This window comes from Notechis scutatus, chromosome 11 (genome assembly GCF_049901735.1).
Source record: "Notechis scutatus isolate UNSWTSFEM ecotype Mainland chromosome 11, rNotScu1.2, whole genome shotgun sequence".
NCBI classification, from domain to species: domain Eukaryota; kingdom Metazoa; phylum Chordata; class Lepidosauria; order Squamata; family Elapidae; genus Notechis; species Notechis scutatus.
In genome coordinates, this window is record NC_142019.1 from 19161241 (window position 1) to 19184288 (window position 23048).

The 23048-nt window shown below is 47.6% G+C and overlaps 1 protein-coding gene across 1 annotated transcript in view; it reads left to right on the top strand.

The window, feature by feature from the left end:
• SPG11 (SPG11 vesicle trafficking associated, spatacsin) overlaps positions 1–23048 on the top strand; it is a 41636-nt gene that overhangs the window by 1676 nt on the left and 16912 nt on the right. The window contains 21 exon segments of the mRNA XM_087972990.1: positions 2205–2432; positions 3376–3571; positions 5117–5254; positions 5385–5827; positions 5983–6128; positions 6939–7071; positions 7336–7491; positions 9382–9557; positions 10642–10818; positions 11135–11206; positions 12174–12301; positions 13351–13523; positions 14656–14854; positions 14983–15186; positions 15588–15694; positions 17058–17203; positions 17434–17586; positions 19828–19894; positions 20047–20212; positions 20830–21035; positions 21780–21888. Coding sequence (XP_087829116.1) covers positions 2205–2432; positions 3376–3571; positions 5117–5254; positions 5385–5827; positions 5983–6128; positions 6939–7071; positions 7336–7491; positions 9382–9557; positions 10642–10818; positions 11135–11206; positions 12174–12301; positions 13351–13523; positions 14656–14854; positions 14983–15186; positions 15588–15694; positions 17058–17203; positions 17434–17586; positions 19828–19894; positions 20047–20212; positions 20830–21035; positions 21780–21888 — 3523 coding nt within the window.

Below are 23048 nucleotides of genomic sequence, written 5' to 3' on the forward strand. Positions count from 1 at the left end.
CCAGGCTTCCAGTGGCCAAGGTTGGAGACCCCTGCATTAGAGCAAAGCTGGCTGGGGAATTCTGGGAGTTGAAGTCCGCCAGGCTTCCAGTGGCCAAGGTTGGGGACCCCTGCATTAGAGCAAAGCTGGATTGGGGAATTCTGGGAGTTGAAGTCCGCCAGGCTTCCAGTGGCCAGGTTGGGGACCCCTGCATTAGAGCAAAGCTGGATTGGGAATTCTGGGAGTTGAAGTCCTCCAGGCTTCCAGTGGCCAAGGTTGGAGACCCCTGCATTAGAGCAAAGCTGGCTGGGGAATTCTGGGAGTTGAAGTCCGCCAGGCTTCCAGTGGCCATGGTTGGAGACCCCTGCATTAGAGCAAAGCTGGCTGGGGAATTCTGGGAGTTGAAGTCCTCCAGGCTTCCAGTGGCCAAGGTTGGAGACCCCTGCATTAGAGCAAAGCTGGCTGGGAATTCTGGGAGTTGAAGTCCGCCAGGCTTCCAGTGGCCAAGATTGGAGCCCCTGCATTAGAGCAAAGCTGGCTGGGGAATTCTGGGAGTTGAAGTCCTCCAGGCTTCCAGTGGCCAAGATTGGAGGCCCCTGCATTAGAGCAAAGCTGGCTGGGGAATTCTGGGAGTTGAAGTCCTCCAGGCTTCAGTGGCCAAGATTGGAGCCCCTGCATTAGAGCAAAGCTGGCTGGGAATTCTGGGAGTTGAAGTCCTCCAGGCTCAATCGCCATGGTTGGAGACCCCTGCATTAGAGCAAAGCTGGCTGGGGAATTCTGGGAGTTGAAGTCCTCCAGGCTTCCAATCGCCATGGTTGGAGACCCCTGCATTAGAGCAAAGCTGGCTGGGGAATTCTGGGAGTTGAAGTCCTCCAGGCTTCCAGTCGCCATGGTTGGAGACCCCTGCATTAGAGCAAAGCTGGATTGGGGAATTCTGGGAGTTGAAGTCCGCCAGGCTTCCAGTGGCCAAGGTTGGGGACCCCTGCCATTAGAGCAAAGCTGGATTGGGGAATTCTGGGAATTGAAGTCCGCCAGGCTTCAGTGGCCAAGGTTGGAGACCCTGCATTAGAGCAAAGCTGGCTGGGGAATTCTGGGAGTTGAAGTCCGCCAGGCTTCCAGTGGCCAGGTTGGGGACCCCTGCATTAGAGCAAAGCTGGATTGGGAATTCTGGGAATTGAAGTCCGCCAGGCTTCCAGCGGCCCCCTGCATTAGAGCAAAGCTGGCTGGGGAATTCTGGGAGTTGAAGTCCTCCAGGCTTCCAGTCGCCATGGTTGGAGACCCGGCATTAGAGCAAAGCTGGTTGGGGAATTCTGGGAGTTGAAGTCCGCCAGGCTTCCAGTGGCCAAGGTTGGGGACCCCTGCATTAGAGCAAAGCTGGATTGGGGAATTCTGGGAATTGAAGTCCGCCAGGCTTCCAGTGGCCAAGGTTGGGGACCCCTGCATTAGAGCAAAGCTGGCTGGGGAATTCTGGGAGTTGAAGTCCTCCAGGCTTCCAGTGGCCAAGGTTGGAGGCCCCTGCATTAGCTAGTTTTCAGATGATGCCACTGAAGGACAGTCATTCCCAAGAATCGGAGCTCCTGTGAGATGGTCTTTAGTGCTCTCATTCTGCCCCATAGCTTTTATGGATAAACACACACGGTGGTTGCCTGGAAATTACAAATTAGGTTCCGCCAATTTTCATCCAAAACCTGTCACTTCTGGCCCACCTTCTTTACCCAATCATATCCTCTAGCTCTCCCCATATGCCTACCTGTGGTTGATAATGTGATAAAGGAGAGAGAATGCATCGAATCTGAATGCAGGTCAAATGGAAATACTGCTGCTTCTACCAAGCTGATGAGCTAATTCTGCTTTACTGTAGGGCGACCTTAACAGGATCTTACAAGTCTGAAAATACAAACTTTTACCTTTGATGGTTCCCTAGGCAGCAATTCTTCCCAAGGTCATTCCCAACATTTGCCTTACCAGTGTTGATGGGGTGTGATTTTCTCCTCCATATTTCCTCGATTAGGGCGTTGTTTTCTGCTTGATTAATTGCCTGGTGTTGATTCCTGCTTATCTGGAATGGTGGAGAGGATCTTGTTCCCCTCCTCTTAGTACTTTTCTTGTCTCTTTTGTGTGGTGTGACCCCTGATCTAGTTGAACGTGCTTTTTTAATCAGAGTTTGTCTGCATGTTATTTCTCCTTTACAAAATATGAAATATTCCCTATATCCTCTTTTGCAGGCTTACCATCTATTTCCTCTTTGCAAGTGCTGTCATTTAAAAACGGCAGAGCTATTCTGTTGCTCAACAATTGTGTGGTTGCACATCTGGTTTTTCCTGGAGGAGAACTTGGGGAAGAGGTGGAAGGCTGCTTTAGACTTGATTTGCCCCCACAAGCTTTGGAAAGGACAGTGAACGTTACTTTCTGCAGAGGTATTATCTTCTTGTTAGATGAGACGGGATGGATACGTATCCTTTAATATAAAGCTGGTGTTGGGTGAGCTTCCAAGGACTGTTTGGCCATGTCCCAGGTTGGGTAATACTGAAATCTAAGAGTGAAAATTGACCTGCTAGAGATTTAGCACAGCTTGACTGTGAAAAAGGCAAAAAGGACCCTGTTGATGCAAGGGGTCATGCAGGGTGGGTGAGGAGGACACAGAAGGGTGGTTGGGGGCTCTATAGATCCCATGGTTTGTATTCTATGAGGTGTTCACCTTTGCTTCTGGGCAACCCAACCACACTGCTCTTGTATTTGTCTTGTATCAGCTTCTGTTCTGGCCCTTCCTTGACCTCACAAGAGCCTTCAAGAATCCACTCTAGAAGAGCAGATTACCATAAAACAAACAATTTTCCCTCCTAAGACTCATCAGTGGCATGTAGATAAACATGAAGAGTGAAATGTTTGAAATCCTTGCATTCATTTTCAGGTCTCTAGTGGGGAATTATGCACATTAATTATACATCTTCATTGACTTAAAAATACAGCGGTAATATGTTTCCATGAAAGCAGGGATGGAGAGTTATTTCAGCAATTGTTAAAAGACTTGACTTAAGAGGTGAAGAAAAGAGTATTTCTTGTTATAATTAGATTTATGGTGGAGGTTTTGATCCCAGCTGTGTCATCTTTCCCTAGACTGGAATAACCCTGTCATTTGACAGTTGATCTTTAATTGGTGCATCACAGGACATAAAAAGATTGATTTTTTTAAAAAATGTATTTTCCCGCCAGCAAGTTCTATTGAACTATTATAGCTTGCTTGATTTCCTGTGCACGTTTACTCTAAAATAAGATGACATTGCCCAATGAGGCTTCATCTGAAGCGGGAATGCATACAGTCGTGCTCTTTGAAGGGTATGTTTCTTTTTGTCCTGTTATTTCAACAGCCTGTGAAATTCTTTAACTTTTGCAAAGACATATTTGGCGCTACCGATGGCGCCTATTTGGCCCACATCAGTGTCGCTCTCTATCAGTCACGAGGGCAAGACGAGGGAGACCAGGACGTGCCACTTCCTCTTGTGCGGCTTAATATATCATATGACCTCAGCATGGCTGTGGTTGTCAGCCGCTCCAATTGTGTGGCTGCTGTTGACCTCAACTTGTACTTCAGGTAGGTGGACGACAATGTTTGAAGGCTATTTCTCAAAGACTGCCTGATTTCCAGTATAAAAATCATTTATATACATGATTTATACGGCCATCCATCTCGCTTGAGTGATTCTGAGTGGTTTATAAAGATTAAGAGCATGAAAACCATACATATAACTCCTCCTGCCCAAGGATAAAACAGTAACCCCCACATCAACGGCAGCAGGACTCACCTAATCTCTTGACCCAAACGCCTGGGGAAACATCCAGGTCTTCAGTGCCTTAGACTAACAGGGCTGGGGCCATCCACGTCTCCCATGGGATGCAGGCGGCACTTTGTGTGAAGGAATGCCCTCTGTGTTGTGGTCCATTGGCGGCCTGCGGAGCTGGCAGCAGAGTCGGACAGTGGGGAGGAACATGGGCCAGTCCTGGAGTCTGGGAAGGGCTCGGACAAGGGATCTGCATCCAACACAGAGATGGGGCCAGGGCCATCAGAGAGTTATGTGCTGACTCCGGAGCTTCCAGAATCTGACATCAGTGAGGCAGAGGAACAAGGGGAGCCTGTTCCCAGTACGCCCTTGCACAGAGCTGCCAGAAGGCAAGGACAGTTAAGACAAAAGGGGTGACTCGGGGAGTAAGGCTTGGAGAATATTGGCCCCTCCCATAAGACATAAAGGAGGAGAAAAGGGACATGAGCCTTTGCAGGAAGCAACTTTGTTCATTCTGGTTGGTTTAAACTCTGAAGCTCCTTGTTGACCTTGTGTTCCGTTTGGCCTTGTATAGCGAATTGGCAATTTAGTCGTTGGCAGCATTTCAAGGGATATAAAGGTGGGTGCTTATCAGCCTTATCCCGAAAGAATGTGGCAGACTTCTATTGGACTTTGATAGTGAATACCCACAATTTGTTCTTTAAATAAGACAGGACTTCCCATACCCACATCTGATTTTCACCCTATTGATTAAAATGCCTGAGTCAGTTCCCGTCAAATGAACCTAGGGCTTCCATGCTTTGGCCATAGACAAATCTGTAGCTTTGGATCGTTTTCCTGAATCAATGTAAAAGTATAATGTTATGGATTCATTTGTTTATTTGAGGTCTGTCTACATCCATCCATCCAACCAACCAACCATCTACAAAGACGATTAGGGGACTGGAGGCTTAAACATAACGATGAATGGTTACAGGAACTGGGCATGGTTAGTCTATTGAAAAGAAGGACCAGGGGAGACAGGATAGCAGTGTCCCAATATCTGAGGGGCTGCCCCAGAGAGGAGGAAGGGGGTCAACCTATTTTCCAAAGCACCTGAAGGCCAGACAAGGAATAATGGATAGAAACTGATCAAGGAGAGGTGCAACCTAGAAATGAGGAATTTTCTGACTGAGCAATCAACCAATGGAACAGCTTTTCTTCAGAAGTTGTGGGAGCTTCATCACTGGAGGCTTTCAAGAGGAGACTGGACTGCCATCTGTCAGAAATGGTGTAGGGTCTCCTGCTTGGGCAGGGGGTTGGACTAGATGACCCACAAGGTCCCTTCCAACTCTGTTAATCTGTTTAATCCCCCACAGAGAATATCCTGACCATTTATTTTGCAAGCAAAGCTTTGAGAATCTTCCTACGCAACAGTTGGAGGGGGTAAATGAAGATGGCCTCAGTAGTTCAAGTTACAGCATGAAGTTCTTGCAACCTTCATTTCAGACTGACAGGTTAGTTGGCAAAAGGTACTTTTGTGGTGACAAGATAAGAGTTGTTTCATTGAAAAGTGTAATTCTTACATCTTTATTTTATATATCACCGAAAATGTTAAGATTTCCCCCCTCCCCCTTTTTTTTCCAGATCACGGAAGACACGCGTACTACCTTTGAATGATACACACATACACAATTATTTTCCACTTTTGTGTACAAATGTGGAGTTGCCTTGGTATCAGCACGTTCTGCACTTAGAACCTCTTAACTCTAAGAGTTTGGACACTTCCGCCGCGTCCCTGTTTCAAGAGGTTGCGCTTGTTCTTTCAAGCTCCAGGAGGAAAGCTAATAAAAGCGCTGAGGAGAGGCGATGGAAGAATCTACACTTGGGTGACCTAGAGGAGCGTGGGAATCTTGACTGTAAACACGTGACTGGTTCCCAGGTGCTCTTCACTGCCTCAAGTGAAAGTGAAGGAGTGACTCTTGTCCTGTGGGATTTGGTGACGCAGGACGTCACGCAGTCTTGCGTGGGGAAAAACTCCTTTTTTGTGGAATATACCAGGGAGGAACCCCTATGGCTTGTCCTTTCAGGTGAGCATCTTTGATTTTAATTGCAGATAAATATTTCACCTCTAGAAAATTTCAGAGTTGAAGTCGTTTTCTTGACGTTAGGAGGGAGTTGTGTTCAAATCACTAAACAATGAGCACTGTGGAAATAACCTCTCTCCTTTTGTGACAATCCTTAGAGACTGGCCTCTTCTTGTTCCTGTTTGGCTTTACCCAAGAGGAATTCCTAAACAGGCTGATCATCTACGGAAGCGCTAGCACTGTAGATTCCCTTTGCCGCCTCAATAGGTGGGGAAGGTGTTCGATTCCTGTACATGCCTTAGAGGTGAGGAAATAAGCCCGGGCCGTCCTCGCTTCCAGGGTTGGGGGAAGCCGTGTCTTTCTGTCGCTGAGGATTTTCTGGACGACTCCAACTCTTTCCCTGGTGCCTATGAAGCTGTGAGGCCCCGGCCATCCATTCTAGAGCAGAAATATTGATTCCCCACACTTTTTGCTCCAAATGGTTCTGGCACACAGCCAGTGGAGACACAAGATCTCCTGCTGACAAGACAAGAAACTGACTTGATTAATTCCAGCACAATTTTTTTTTCCGTATTGTGAAGATTGTTGTGTTTTTTTTTAAGTATTACCATTTGTATTTTAGCGCCATCTGCATATTTCATCTATTATTTATTATCTTTAAAGAATCCCAAATCTTACGTAAACCACTGGTCCTTTTTGTTCTATATTACAAAGAAATATTGACTATTCCTTGGCTACAGTCAATGTTAAGTTACAAATCTGTGTAAAAGTAAGCTGTAATTAACATATCATCCAGCACTTATTTGGGTGTACTCAAATATATACAGAACAAATATGTTACTTAGAAAAGATCATATTCATTTAAGGCAGGGGTGTCCAACCTTGGCAACTTTAAGACTTGTGGACTTCAACTCCCAGAGTTCCTCAGCCAGCAAAGCTGGCTGAGGAACTCTGGGACAAGTCTCTTAAAGTTGCCAAGGTTGGACACCCCTGATTTAAGGTGTTTAAGCAGAGAAATTTGGCTGCTCTCTGGGACACTCAGGCCAGATGTTAATGAAGAGAGATCAGAGAATTGTATAAATATAATATAAAAATATATATTTTTTATATTTAGGCTGGCTTAGAGAACCGACAGTTGGACACCGTGGATTTTTTCCTAAAGAATAAAGAGAACCTCTTCAATCTGTCTGCGGCAAGCTCTGTACAAGATCAGCCTGCAAATACTACGTCAGATTTTTACTTGAAGAGTAAGTAAACTATGAATATTCACACTGACATTCTTCAAATTGCAGCATAAACCCAAAAGAAGCGTCACTTGACTGAATGCAAAGTAGACCGCATTGAAGGCAGAGAGAGTGGGTCAGGGCAGATACCTGCGAATGAGAGGTCCAGGGGTTTTCAGAACGCTTAATGGAATGAATTGCATACATCACTTTGAAGACAAATGCAAACTTGTGCGTTTCTTCATGTGATATTCCCATTTTTCTTGGTTTAACCCTTTTCTTCTGCAGGTGTTGAAGAACTGAGGCCAGCCCTGGATTTGCTTTGTAAGGCAATTCAAGAAAATGACGTGGAAACCCAGAGCAAGAATTTCTCTGAGCAGCTGTTGAACCTCACCTTATCTTTTCTTAACAAACAACTCCGGGAGATTTTTACGCACCGAGAAGGTAGAGTTGGTGTGAAGTATCTATTTTACTTGAATTGGTATTCTCTGTGCCATCACTTAAGAACAGATTTTCTATTTCTGCAATGGGCTTATTTACAAATGTTGTGCTCCTTAAATCATGAAAAGAAGAAAGTCAAATATGGGGCAGCATGCAGCTTCAGCCTTCATACTCAGTGGGTATTAAGTGTCTATAAAGCGTCTAAAGATATATTTATATACGAGGCTTTGCAATACAGGTAATTGACTTACAATCCTTCATAAGTTACAATAATATTGAAAAAAGTAACATGATCAGTTTTCACACGTATGACCATTGCAGCAACCCCCTGGTCACGTGATAAAAATGCAGGCGCTTGGCAACTGGCATGTACTCATGACAGTTGCCGTGTCCCAGGGTCATGTGGTCACCGTTTGTAACATCCCCAGGCGGCTTCCGATAAGCAAAGTCCATGGGAGAAGCCATTTGCGTAATTAAGATTTGTCTAATGACCACATAGTTCACTTAACAACTGCAGTGATTTGCGTAACAACTGGCAAAAATAGTTCTAAAATAAGGTGCAACTCACATAAAACTTCCTCACTTCATAGCACCGGAAATTTTGGGCTCAGTTGTGATTGTAAGTTGAGGAGTACCACTAACACTCACTTTTTATCTATTATAATATTTTACTTACTGGCTGGCTGAAATCTTGCAGGATCATCACGATTTCCCCAGATTTCAGCCATGTATAATTTATTAAAAGTTTTTTATATTTGAATTGTTTAAAATAGATAGATGGATTCTGTGATATAGTATAAATTAGTTGGTAGCACCAGCCCCTTGAAAGGCCACTTATTCCTGCTTTATTTGGAAATGCTCTTTTTCTAAGAATTATTACTACCATTTTCTTTGCATACCAAAGAAAATTCAGAGCAGTACAGAAAAACAGTATAACAACCTGCAATTACTCTTATCGGGCCTATACAAAATTGAATAAAATAATATTAATTGCTTTTTTAAAAGTCTGTTTAAAAAAATAAAATACCTGCTGGCTTCTAGAGTTACTGCATCCAGAAACTCTGTGGCTAGGTTGGAGCTGATTTCCTCCAGAATATTCATGTTGATCCTGAAGAACAGATAAAATGGAGCTCTGGGAGACTCCAACCTCAAAGACAAAGCAAAATTTATCCTCCGACAGCTTTGAGTAGCGATCCTAAAGATAGGAATGAACTAGCACGGGGGTCTTCAAACTTGACAGTTTTAAGGCTTGTGGACTTCAACTCCCAGAATTCCCCCTACAGTCACGTTAGCTCAGGAATTCTGCGAGTTGGAGTCCACAAGTCTTAACCTTGCCAAGTTTGAAGAGCCACGTACCCGAGTTCCACACGTATCTTACGATCGTTGGGATGAAAGTTGTTGAGCCATTCAGTAGAATCAGTCCTGCAGGTTTCCCTCCCTCCCTCAGCCAGCACCAATGAGGCTGCCTCAGCGTTAGCAGTAGGCCTGAAGCCAGACTGATGAGAATTCAGGTTGGCTTCTTTCAAACCCTTCTGTGGTTAGCCAGGTATCACAGCTCCTGTATCCCCTTCCCCCCAAATGGGAAGCTGCTGCAGGACAGGGGTTACCTGAACCCTCGGGGCCTCTGAGAAGGAGAGTCTGCTGCCACCCCCCCTTTCCACGGAGCTGACCTGATTCCTTCTCTGCTGGCCATGTCCAGCCAAGAAGCAGGACGAGTAACCAGGGAGCCGCATCCTGTCCCTTCTGGCTGACAGCCCAGATCCTCTCAAAGGGGATGGTGTAGTGGTTTTGTGGTTGTGGTGGTGGATCACACTGCAACTTCTATAGTTGCCGTTCTCCCCAAGCAGCCTTTTCAGTAGCTTTACTTGGTTGTTTTCCTGGTGCTCTTCACAGAATTGGATGAAAATATGCTCCGGTGTGTTGACATTTTCACCAGCTACATCATTAAACTCAGGACATTTATGATCAGGTTTCCTCATAAGCCATCCGGTGTCATAAGCCAGCCCTGGGATTCCAAAGATAACCTACCCCAAATGGAGCAAAGCCACTGGGAAAAATTTGATACAGAGGTAAGCGGAATGTAGCTTCAATATCAGAATATATTTCACCCGTGATCTCAATTTATTAAACAATTTCCTTATTACATGTATGCACAGCAAATTGCAGCCATGTACAGAGCCTGCTCCACGTTCAGCACTTGAAAGTAATTGATTTCAGTGGGAAGGAGCAGAGTGGGGATGTAATTGGTTTAGCAAGAGATCATTCTGTGCGCGTGAGAGAGAGAGAATGGTGATATAGCTATGTAAGTATCCTGGTTTGTGTTAAAGTCATTTGGAAAGGTAAATCTGTGCCGGGCATTGTCTCGTAAAAGGATAAATAATTAAGCTGCAAAGGGATCCAGGAAGGCCTCTGGCTTCATAGGCTGTGTGGTCATCCTCCTTCAACAGAATTAAGCTTGGAGACATCCCCTGAAATGGAGGGGTCGGGGCAAAGGGAGTGCTTTCTACACAGACCTGAATCTCTTCATGGAATTTGTGATCCGGTGACATCTTCATAGTCATCAGCTTAAATATTTTTTTAAAATGGCAGCAGCGGTTTTAGAGAGGAGAGGCTGGCTAATGGCTTCTCTTCAATCTAACTGGTTCAACAGCTTTCATGGCAGAGGTCTCCAAACTTGGCAACTTTAAGACTTGTGGACTTCAACTCCCAGAATTCTCCAACCAGCAGTGCGAAGTGGCCAAGTTTGGGGACCCCCTGCTCTATGGGGTAGCTTGGCTGCTGAATACAGACAGACTTGTGGTCTTTTTAGGAAGACATTTAGGTCTGTTAACCTCTGTGCTGTGGGCTTAGTTTGACTATCAGATCAGCTAGTAACTCCCAGCCGTTTTGGAACACACACACACACACACACACACACAGGCCACTCAGCAGATCCCCAGACCTAATGCCACATTGCCCTCGATCAGCTCTTTTCAGGTTGCAAGGATGGATTTGGCTTCACTTGGTTTGCACCTCTTTGCTTTGATCCGGAATTCCCCTGTTCTACCCCCGTCCCCATTTCCCTTGCCCCTCTTCAACCTTTCAAAGCAGAAAACAAAACTCAGGGTGAATAGAGGAGGGAACCTTGAAATCACTGGTCGTTTTATTTCCTAGCAAGCTGTCACTGAAGCCCTTCTAAGCAACAGAGTGCCAGAGGCACAAGTCTTTTTCCGTCTGACTCACAACCCTGCCCAGGATCTTGGGCAGCTAACCCGGATAGGTCTGGAGATGGCCTACAAAAGCCTCCTGAAGAAAGACATAAATGAAGCTTCCAAACTTTTAAGGAACATGGTGAGTAACACTGCAACCCCACTGAGCTCATTTTAAATCTTTGCTGTATTTTCACGTACATAGATTTTGTATCTTCGCATCCTGGGCATAATTATTTCTCCTTTGTTCTTCTGGGCTAGAGTTTAAATGGGAAAAGGTGATCCATAATCCCCAGGGACATTTCTGCCTGCTTGAGCCACTGTTTACTGACCACAGAAAGCCCTTAGCCAAGGCCTCGGGTCCTTTCACGCCAATGCAGAGAATTAGGGCAAGACTTTTCCTTATGCATGTTTTTTGCAAACATTCCTGCAGGAGAATTTCTTTTTCCTTTTGGTAGGGCCTCAGTGTGAAGCAGCAACTGCACAAAATTTGTTTCTACACAACAGATTACCATGTCCGGGACTTTTTGGTAAGTTTAAATAAAAATCTTTGCCCATGAAATGATTTCAGTTAATTGTATTTTTCCCCATGTGTTTGTTGTGGCCTGCCAGCGGCCAGCGGAGTTGGCGGAAGACTCAGACAGTGAGGAGGTTGGGGAGGAACATGGGCCAGTCCTGGAGCCTGGGGAAGGCTCTGAGGAGAGCTCTGCATCGGAGGCAGAGATGGGGCCAGGGCCGCCTGACAGGTATCAGATGCCTTGGAAGTCTGAGATCAGTGGGGCAGAAGAACAGCTGGAGCCTGTTCCCGATGTGCGCATGTGCAGAGCTGCCAGAAGAAGGGAACAGCTAAGGAACAAGGGCTGATGCGGGAGTAAAGGCACAGCTGAACAGTGAATGGCCCCTCCCATAGGGAATAAAGATGAGCAAAAGGGGAGTGGTGTTTGCAGGAGACAATTAGTTCATTCAATTAGTGTGAAGATTTGTTTGTGACTCTCAGAGACCCCTTGCCAAGTATTTTCTTGTACAGCATTACGCTTGGAAGCTATCGGCCTGGCAGCTTTCCAGGCCTGATAAGGTCTGTGGTTGCAATTCACCCTTGAAAGGCTGTTTTCCGGGACCCTGCTGGATGTGAATGACAGGAATTCACATCAGCCTAATAATAAAAAGGGGTTTTGTCGGGACAAGGAGTCTGTTTCATGATTTTGTGAAGCCCAAGTCAGAATAATATTGTGGTAAACTCCTCAGATTGTTAATTTTTACTCAAATCTCAGAAACGGCCAGAATGTAAATGGGTTCCAGTGTTAATAGCTGAAGTGGAAATTCGGTTGCACTGACATCATTTTTTGATCATATGTAAAGGACTGGCAGCACTGCCCTTATAATGTTGTCCCTTTGTTCCTTACCCTGTTCAAAATTTAATTTAAAGGAAACTTGGAAATGTGTGTGGGTCTTTTGGATGGAAAGGAAACTAATTAAAGTTTTGTTCTGACTCTGCAGGTGCTCGTGCTACAAGATGAAGATGTTCTTCCTGAAACAGAGAAGGAGATGATAGACTTTGTGTATGAGGTAGAAAATATTTATTCAGGCACCTTCCAAAGAAAGGAAAAGAATGCAGCCGGCTGCAGGTAAGGCGTCTTCCGTTCAGTCACAGGTGGGAACAACCCTGGGATTAACCAAATTCCCACAATTTGAGCCAAACAAAGATGAGCTACCTTTTTCCTCCTTGTCCACCTTTTTATGGTGTGGGGAAAGTGCCGTTGGTGAGCTAGTGCGGGATCCAGTCTGGGTCAGTTACTGGGACCAGAGGTTTAGCCTTCTGAGCTTTTGGACTCATGCTGGAGGGAAATCCTCTCTCACCAGGATGTGTGCTTTGGGCTGTTCTGTGTGTGGTATTTATGTGAGTGCCTGGTTGAGTGGATTTGGGATGTTGATGGCCAATTATTAAGTCTCTGGCTGTTGTTTCCTGCTCCTAAGTACCTGATAAACTGGTGGTAAATCAGCACTCCTGTTGACTGAAAAGGGCCCCATTTCCCATTTTTCAATAATTTCTCCGGCTGTTTTTGTACCTACTCAGTCAACAATCTTAGTAGCTGTGAAATTGAACATATGTTCTTGTTGGTTGCACTGTGAGGCTGCTAAATGATTTAGGTCTCCTCATCTGACCATTCGCTTGTGTTCTTGCAGTCTGGGGGTTAGCTTCCTCCCCGTCTGTCCTTCATAATCACAGGGGCAAATCCATGCAGGGGATCCAGTAGATTACATTAGAAGTTTTTCCCACCTCCAACGATCTTAGCAACGCACCTCCAATGCAACTGATCTTTTATTTGGAGGTGGGGGATACTCCCACACACAACCTGGCACCCCACAAATACTGCATGTAGAATGAGATAGAAGTTCCCTGAGGATGTGGGCTCCAGCACAAATCGGAAAGCTCAGAAGACTAAACCTCCGGTCCCAGTGACCCACCCAGATTGGATCCTGCAACATTATCCTGGGACACGTGTATTTGCCTTGATTTGTTGCTGAGCTATTGGCCAGGGTGAATCTGATGGGTATTTGCTATTGAACAGGGACTCGTTTTGTTGTTTGGTTTTGAAGGATCGTGCTTTGGTAAGAAGTTTTGGAAAGAATCAATACCCTGGCTTCAAGGAAATGCTTTAATTATCGTTTCCAGATCTTGGAGAAAAGAACCAGACTCTGTCGATGTGACTTCTTTGGATTCTTTTCTGACTTGCACCCAAGACAGAATTCATAACTGGGAGCACAGGGTGATGCTAAACTGGGCTGAGTGGTGGAATCCATCTCTACGGGAAAGGGTCCTTCTTCCTGTGAGAACTCAGGAAGCGGGTAAGCATTGGTTGCTATGGGAGCGTGGATTTGCAGCTTTCACTTTTATTTTTATGCCACCTTTATTATTGATATAAATACCCCAAGGCAATGAACGTCTCCAACACACGTCCCTCTCCTCCTGTTTCCCCCACAAAAACAGTCCTGTGAGGTGATTTGGACTGAGGGAGATTGACTGCCCCAGCTGGCTCTCATGCTTGAGGAGGGGGCTTGAACTGAACAGGCTCCCGCTTTCTAGCCCGGAGCCTCAATCACAGGAGGCTTTGTTTTTTGAAACAGTCGAGGGTGGGCGACTCCATGGCTTGCAGGGAGACCTCAACCCCCTTCCTGGCGCCCCCAAGACATTCCTTCAAGAGAAGAGCAGGGTTTGTGGCATTTGGATGGGGTTACGAGCGAAACTAAGACTCTGCAGAAATCACCCGGAAATCAACCTGAATTTTCCGATTTGGGGCTGGATTGAAGAGGGGGCTTCAAGCAGCCCTCAGGTTTCCCCCGAATGGGGAACAGGAGGAAGAGCTTGGTTATTCTGGATGTGTTGATGGAAGAAGGATGAAAAACCTTTCATAAGAGAAATAAAAACATGTATGCACATGCACACACAGAAACATGATTTAGCTTCTGGAAGTTTGTTTTAAAAATACAGCTGGCATTTATTTCCCTTGGTGGGCCCGGCAACAGTTAAAGGATAGCCACGTTAAAAGCGTAAAGAAGAACAGAATAAAAACCGGCCCCTTTTCTAGAATCCGTAGGCATAAACCTCCTGGAGGAGCAGTGCAGCAGGGGGAAGGAGGTTGGGGCGGGGGCGGGGGGGTCTGGCCAGAAAGAGAGGAGTGAGGCATCGGGAGGGGGTTCCCCAAGTGCGTTGGCTCAGCTGCAGCTGGGGTGGGGTTAGGCCAGGGGGATGGAGTTGGGTGGAGCCTTCCGGCCAGTTCCTTTCCCACTAATAGCAGCAGCTCCACCTGTGGGCATCCGCTTGAGAATGATCTGCAGTGGGTCACGTTGGCCAGGGGTTCTGGGATCCTGGAAGGCCCCCGGCCTGAGGAAGGCCCCACCCTCCATGGGTGCAGAGTCGTTCCCAGGGTCCACCCAGTGTTTGCACTTAACTCTGCGTATTCCTCTCTTTAACAATTAGAGTTTAAGTTCCATAACCCCGAGGCCCTCTGGATGTATCTGTCCTCTTGGCACGATTGGGTGAATATCAGCTCGTGGATTTCCGACTCTCCACCCAAAGGCGACCCTGCAAAGTGGCCCCCGCTCCCTTTAGAAGCCATCGGACAAAATGCATTATGCAGCCCTTACTTGCGCAATGAAGTCTTGGACATCCTAGCTAGGTAGGCGCCTTGTCCCTATCATGGTCTCCATTTCCATCCAGTTTGTCACCTCCTCTTCTAAAAAAAAAGGAGGGGGGGGAGGTTGCTTCGTGGATCACGGCTGCAGTTTCTGCTCTGCCTTTTGACAGAAATGGGACTTTTGTGCCTGCGGAACTGGAGGACTTCGAGGGCCTTCTGCAACGGACGGCCTGTGCCGGAGGCGTGATGCAGCAGCCCCACCCTCTCCCAGGCTACCTCTCGGCAGGCGGCTTAGATTTTCACACCTGCTTTATCCTTTATTGCTTAGAACGGGGGCTGGACCACCTTCTCTACTCCTACGTGGATTACTACTGGTAGGTGGGCCGTCAACGATGCCAGCGAGGCCTTTGGGGAGCCGTGACAGGAGCAGCAGGTTCTGTGGAAGGGGTGGGGGTGGGGGGTTAGAGGCTGCTCAGCTGTTGGTATTGCGTATGAACCAGGCCAAGCACTTCCGTTCCTGCAATGGTCTCCATTGTGCCTGGTGGGAGAAAGAAAGGGCTTTGCGCTGGACAGCCGTGAGAACTCGGGAGAGGAGAGTTGTGCTGGTGGGGTCCTCGTGGGAACTGGCCCCCCCCCAGCCCTGGAGGCAGGACAGTTTTCTCACCATACCACTGATTGTTAAGCCACATTCATTAGATTGGCTGATATTCTGGCCTGGAGAGACAAGGCTTGCTTTGTCTCTGTCATTCTGTGAAATGTCGTTCTTGATTTTCAGTTTATTTTCATCAGACTGTCTCATTTTGAACGATAAAGATCTCCGTGAAGCACATCCTTGGTTTGAATTTTTAGTGCAGTGTTGGGACATTGCCAACAATCCTGGAGGTAGGTGGCGTCTTTGCATCTCATTTGGACAAAGGTTGGTCAAAAGCCGCCTTCCCACCTAAGTGGTACCTATTTATCTTGAATTGGCATCCTTCAATCTCGAGAGAGAGACGATGGGATCGTGCTATGAAACCGGTATAAACTGCCACTTCCCGTGTTGTTTCCATGCTGTATGCAAAGTGTCCTCTCCAGAGCTCGAGGCCTGGGTAATTTAATATGGAGGATATTACACTGAGTGTTGCCCAAGTCCACGTCGCTGGAATAGTCTTAATGGAACGGCAGAGCCGATACTGTTCGTCTACTTGCGTGGAAACCAGCACTGGCTCAGTGGCCTTGAAATAGAGATGAGCAACAGCTCCGAGAGACGGCAACCATTAGCCGAGTGAACTCCCCAAGGACTCCTTTACCTTTCCTTGGTCAGGAAGCCCAGCAGGTGTGGGCCCAGTAGTGGACGCGTCTAATTTGGGCAGGCCCAGGACTTCCCCGGGGCAGGTGCCGTCCTTGGCCTGACTCTGTAAACACTTTTTGCTCCTTAGGGGCCAAAACGACCTCGAGGCCAGTTGCCTCCCATTGCGGGGAAGGAGAGGCCTGTCCGCACTCTCACAGTCTCCGGCGACCCCTTGCACCGTAGTTGGCCTTTTGGGCCTACCTTTCAAATGGGTTTGGAGCCGAGACGGTCCGGAATGGTGCAGTCTTGGGATTCAGTGGATCAAAGCTACTTTTGTGATCTAACGGGTTTTCAACTCTTCCTGGTTTCTGGATCAAATTGATTTTGATGTATAAAGCTATAAGTAAGCCCTGTGTGTGGTCATCCTTCAGGCCAAGGGCTGTTTGCACCCTCGACTTGCTGGCTAGTGGGCTGCCCTTCAAAAGAAAAGTAGGCAGCATCAGGACAAAATATCCTGACTTACATACTAGAGAGCCAAGAGATCATTAGATCCTGTGAGTGAGTGGACTGACCTCTCTTTTTCTAAAACGACAATCTGAAAAAAAAAAAAAAGACGTATATTTTTCTTTGTGTTTAATAATTTCCCGCTTCTGTCAGATTTAAAATTACAGGGGGGGAACTTTCAGAACAGCCCTGGAGAGGCAACAGAGAGGTTCAGGGTTTTTGGGGGGTCTGCTTGTGGTGCTTTCCTGCCCTCGGGGACCCTCAAAGGCCAGCTGGACCAGCATGCCCTCCGGTCCCAGAAGCCTCCGTTCCTTGCTGGGTGGAGGGTAGTTGGAGTTGGTAGACCCTCATTTGCACACTGATCTTCTGGGCAGACATTTGAGAGGGAGGGAAATTGCTTGGGTCATGAAGCTAAATCTATTTTGAATTTTCTTTTGGATAATGCTCCCTTTGTTTCCCTTCCTGCCCCAGATGCAGACAAGATTTTTCAGGCTAGCCTAGCAAATGCCCAGATCTTGATTCCCAGCAACCAGGCCAGTGTGAGCACCATGCTGTTGGAGGGACGAACCCTTCTTGCCCTGGCTACGACCATGTTCGCCGGGGGAGGGATTGACCAGGTATGCCAACTGCAGAAGGCTGGCAACTGAGCAGCCCCTCTCCAAAGGGTTAAAGGCTCGAAGGAGGCTCACTGCACACCCAACATCTCCTCTCCCAACCAAGGGCCAGCTACGTTGGCCTGGCCCCTCTTTGGAGAAACAAGAGGTCGGCCATTGCCCTGCCTCAAAACACTTGGAATCAGGAAGGAAATCAGTGGTGCAAGCAGCCTTCAGTGCTTTTTCTGTTGCAGATTGTCCAGAAGGGAGACGGGAGAGAGAAGGTGGATGCGCAGCTCTTCAGGATGGCACTTGCTCCTTACCCCAAGCTTAGAGCTGCCCTCTTCCCTCAGGTCACTCCTCATGGCATCCCACCTTCCGACCTTTCTCTCTATCACCTTGTTCAGGTAGGGTTCAGTGCCACCCGGAAAGTGTGGGCCACGGTAGTGGATCTGATTGGGGCAGGCCCAGGACTTCAGCCTCGGAAGCAGCGTCCCCAGGGGTGGTCCTTCCCCAACCCTGCAGCCTCTGTCATCAGGCAGCCCCAGGCGAAAGCAAGGCCGTCTCAGGTGGCGCCCCCTTCCGATCCTGCGCTGGCGTCTCACGGACGGAGCCCCCTTAAGGGCGGCTTCCATTGGGAGCAGCCTTTATGCTCCCCCCACAGTTCTTTGAGGTCCTCCGCTCCATGTGGGACATACACCGTTTATAATAGCAAAGTTCAGGCAAGCCTGGAAACTGCTCTGGATCCTTTCAGATACCGGCCATCCTTGCTCCAGTAGCTAATCGCTTGACTTCCCCGCAAAGACCCCTAAAATACAGCAGTCAGTTTGATTAGGTTTCACATGCGAAAACCTTGTTGAGTTTACTGTATAACAGGGGTGTCACATTCGATTTCATTGAGGGCCGCGTCGCGCTGTGTTTGACCTCCAGGGACTGGGGTGGTGTGGGCAGGGTGGTCAGGGCCGGCTCAGCCTCACTCGTGTCGGGGGGGCCTGTGGTGGCGAAAATGGAGCTCCGTTTTTGCTGGCAGAAGAAGCCCCACAGGTCGGTCCTCCGCTGTGTCCAGGACGGCTCCATGGGCCAGATCTAAGGACTCCACGGGCTGGATCCAGCCCCCAGGCCTTGAGTTTTGGCTGCCCTGCTGTATAAGGTTTTTCTCCAGGGTGTCAAAATTTATTTTCTATAGATTCTATAGATCTGGGCAGCATTTTTAGCAAATCGTTCTAGAATCGCTATAATATCAGTATTTCCAGATCTTCTCCTTTGAGCCTCCTCCTCCTCCTCCTTTCTCGTAGCCTTGATCAAAAAGAAAAAAAGTGAACACTTCAATATCTGGTATCCCATAATAATGTCCCTCTAGTGGCCAGACTACCCCCTGAAACTCTTAGCACTTAAGTAAACATAACAGCCACCTGATACGGTTTGGGTTACAATCTCTCTATATAAAAGAAAAGGCCACTCACGCATCATCACAAAATCTCCAGAACCGTAAAGCCTACAAACTTGAAATCTGGCCCGTATCTTCCTCTTGGCTTCTAGGGGCTCACTAAGAAAGGATTTTTCAAAATGACCATCAGAGCATTTAGAGTATTTCCTATATCATTATTATTAACACGCTCTGATGCTAAGGAGTTCTACCCACCTGAAAAGAAATCTGTTCCAAATGCAAAACACAAGCAGAGGAGAGGAGTTTCACTTTCAGTTTAAGTTTCACAGCAGCAAACAGCTTTACTACAGAACAGTTGAGCTAAGCCATGCCCAGGCTCCTTGCTGTCTCCTTCTTGCTCACACAGCAAATACTGTTTCAGTTTCCAAACAGCCCTCAACTCTCTCATACACTGACAGGATGCTAGCCAGATGAATACCGATGGACGCTGGTAGGCAGGGGCAGAATTCCCACCCCCCCTTATTTTCCTCCCCAAAAACTAAGCCCCACCACGTAGTTTTGAATTGAAGCACGGGTATCGAGCTAGTTACACGAATTTAAAAGTCCACTCCAATCTAGCTAGATTAAAAAAGGATTACATCCAGCATGGCTGACCCTGTAGTTCCTTCGTCAATCTTTTGAGGGACAAAGTTGTCTGCTAGGTTTGTCTGGAACTTGTTTGATATATATTCATATATAAATACAACTAAAAATTTAAATACAGATTCACCAAAAAAATAAAAGGAAAAAAAAATAACGTAACAGCTTAGTCCCAAAGAAAGGAATCTGAAGTCCCTACTTTTGACTTCTTGTTTATAAGTCAACTCTGCCAGCACATGTTCCCCCCACACAAAAAGTTTCAAAAGTACTGAAAAGTACCAAGAGGAAAAATCACTGTAGCAAAATAAAGCCGCCCACAAATAACAGGAAAAAAACCATTAAGAAGTCATTATAAGTGAGGTCAGTTCTAGTATCCATTTAAATTTGGGCTGCTTCGTAGCGATGAATTGTGAAAACAGGGCTCCGTTTTCCCTGGCAGAGGGTTGCAGGAGGCTGTCGCAGCTGAAAACGGAGCTCGGGAGCCTGTTTCTGTGGGCAGAGGCACTGCGGGCTGGTCCTTTGCTGTCTCCAGGGTGGCTCCGCAGGCCGGATCTAAGCCCCCCAGGCCTTGAGTTTGACCCCCCTGTGCTACACGGTCTGAAATGAGTGTTTCCTTTTTTAGTGCTTGGCTCCCTTTGATTCCACCAAGTTGTTTGGCTGGCAGTCAGCAAATACGCTGGCCATTCCTGGTAAGTAGACCTCCACGTGCCGTCAGAATCTAATCTAGCAGCAGTTGAGCCCTGCTTTAGCGCCAGGAATTCCTCTTCTGGGGTTAAGAGCCAGGTGCTGCCTTGTTTTGTTCCAATTGCTTGCAGTTCTGCTCTTTTTCTGTCCTTTTCAGATATTTGCAATGACCTGCCTCACTTCTCGTGCTCAGCTCTCGTAAACAAGCACGCTATAATAGAGCACCTTGACTTCTCCTACTACTTATCTCACGAGCGTCCTTCGTTTGCTTTCGGGGCGTTTTTAGCTCAGCAGCTATCCAAAAGCGACCTCCCAAAGGAGCTGTAAGTAGTTGAAAGAAGCACCTGTGATTCTATGACACTCATCACGGTTACAATTAGTTTTTATCCGTTTGATTTATGTGCTGTGTGTCTTCCTGGAGATGAGTGTAGCACACCCCTCCCTGCCTGCCCTTCTCCCCAACGGTGCCTTGGTGGGCCAGGATAGAGAGAGAAGGCTGTGCCTGAGAGAAAACTTGAACCTGAATCTCCCAGGTCCTGCTCTGCGCTCACACCACAGTTGCCTTTATTCTGTTAACCTGAAGCAACACCTACCAATTGAAGCACTTGTGACCCTCAACAATAGAAGTGAATGTAATAAGTGCTGTAGGCCCAGGTGCTGCCATAAATACCCTCTGGGCAAGCACGGTTTCTCAGAGGCTGTTGTCTAATCAGGCCACAGTGAGGGTGTCCCTCATCCCAGAAGACCCCTCCTTGCCTCCTCCTCCTCCTCCTCCCTCCGAAAGCCCCGAGAAAGAGACCCAGAGAGCTCCAGGCCAAGGGTCACGACTCAGGTCGGGGGAAACCTGGCTGGCCTGCCGGGACTCTTGTAAATTGCCTGCCTCTCATCCCAACGAAGTTTATGGAATCCCCCACTGAGAGCGGAATTGTGCCTTTTCCAGGGTCCAGCAAGTGGCTCACCAAGCCTACTCGGTGGCTCTCTCGGTTTTCTATGCCCCCTCTCTTGCCGCAACCTCGGTCTGCTTCTTGGAAATGCTGGGCCTGCAGAGTCTGAAACTCCGAGTGGACGTTAAAGCTGCCAACGTGATTCTGGGCTTCATGTCCAGGAAAGAGGAGCCACAGCACCTCTCCATCCGACAGTCCTTGGGTAACGTCTGCAAATGCCTCTCCAGCCCTTGAGTGCTGCTCTCGCTCGGGGTCCCTGGCCGGAGGGTTCCTAGAAAGGCTGTGCGTAAGAAATCCCATCTCCACGGGGGTGTGTGTGTGTGTGTCAGAGTAGTACATGGAAAAACATTTCGAGCAGAATCTGCTTTATGGGCCTTTCCATTTGAATTGCTCATCTCTCTAATAAGGAGATGCCTAACTGATGGGGGAAAAAAATCTGCTGAATGCAGGTGGATGATTCTGTGGAGGGCAGATGAGTGGCCCCTGGGGGCTCGGGAGGAAGAGCGGCGATCAAAGCAACTCACTTGAGTAAAAGTCCCAGAGGAAGAGGAGGAGTGGGAGAGAGGGGGAAGCCCCCTCAGACTCGGAAGAGTCCGTTGCCCTGCCTCTTCCCATAACCCTTATTTGAACTCATAAATGTTTCTGTACGTATAACGTGTCTTATTAGTGTTGTATGCCAGTGATTGCATGACCCCCGTAGACGCGATACACTAAAGCAGGGGTCCCCAAACTTGGCAACTTCAAGACTTGTGGACTTCAACTCAGCTTTGCTGGCTGGAGAATTCTGGGAGTTGGAAGTCCACAAGTCTTGAAGTTGACAAGTTTGGGGACCCCTGCACTAAAGAAACAGCACGCCTGTAGTGCTGAGCGATGGTTTCTTGGGGTGATCTACCACGTGGGACCGATGGTTCCTCAGCAAAAATGCCTGGCCTCTTCTTGTTCCCAGTTGAAAAGCTAGGAGAGCTGGCTGAGGGAGAGAAAGCTGCAGCCGAAGATCTTCTGGTCTGCTTAGAGGAAGCCGTCTGGGATAAGGTTGACCATCAGGAGATTAAAAAGTGAGTTTGTGGCTCAGGATGGCGTGGGTTGGTCCCAAGGCAACCAAGAGAGCAAGAAAAACAACTGGTCAGGTTTACCCCTGGAAAACCGGAAGTGGCCATTTCATACAAGACTCTTAGAAATTCATTACAAAGTCTGAGACCTCGCATTACTTTTTGTGAAGAAGGTGGAGAGTTGGAGTAATTGACGTTCCTTAGGCTGGACTGGGCTTCCCTGGGATGGAGACCAAAGTCGGTTGAGTGAGTGTCCATTGAAGGCTTCACCTTCAAGCTGGAAGGAAGAGTTTGAGTGCTGCACTACAGGAGGAGCCCCTTCTAGGCCTGGGGCTGCTTGCGCAGGGGAAGATAGGACAGCCCTCCAGAGGGGGAACGCCATGGCCCAGAGGACCGTGGGTTGCCCTCTCCCCTCTTTGGAAGAGCTTTAGAGCTCCCGCTGCCATCGGTAAGCAGTGCAGTTGCGATATTTTGCCCAACAATTGCTTCCCTTGGAAGTCCCAGTCCCAATTTGGGTCATTAAGTAAAGAGTATGGACCTGTATTTTCTTCACTTGCTGTTTGGTTAGTTGTTGGTTGTTGACCTACCCCAAAAGTAATAAGACTTATTCTCAGGGAAATACGGTATAAGTATTTGCTGCTATTCTGCCAGGTAACAGTTTGAGATGTTAGAGTCAAATCAATCAAAAGAAGAAATCACGTTTGGCCTGAATGTGCTGCCTCCTTCCTCCTCATTCATGGTCTAGGACAGGGGGTGGCCAGCCTTTTGGACCTCATGGACCCCCAAACTCATAATTTTAAATCCTGCGGACCAGAGACCCTGGGAAAATCCCCCAAAAAGTCTGCAGGAAAATTTCTCACCCCGTTTTCCTACCGATCGATCATTCTTTATTTGGGATTGCAGGATACCGTCTCCAGCTCTCGGAGAGAGAGAGAGAGACTTTTGGCTTATGCAAGGAAAGCAGCAGAAGCAGCAGAAGTCTTTTTTCTCTCCCCCAAACTCCACCAGAAATGAGTCTTTGCCGGCACAGCCTCTTGGAGCAGGAGGCCTTGCAGGGTCCCCAAAGACTCATTTCTGACGGAGTTTGGGGGAGAGAAAGAAAGACTTTGGCTGCTTTCCCTGCATGCAGCCAAAAGCAGAAGAAGAAAGAAGCAGAAAGAAGCAGC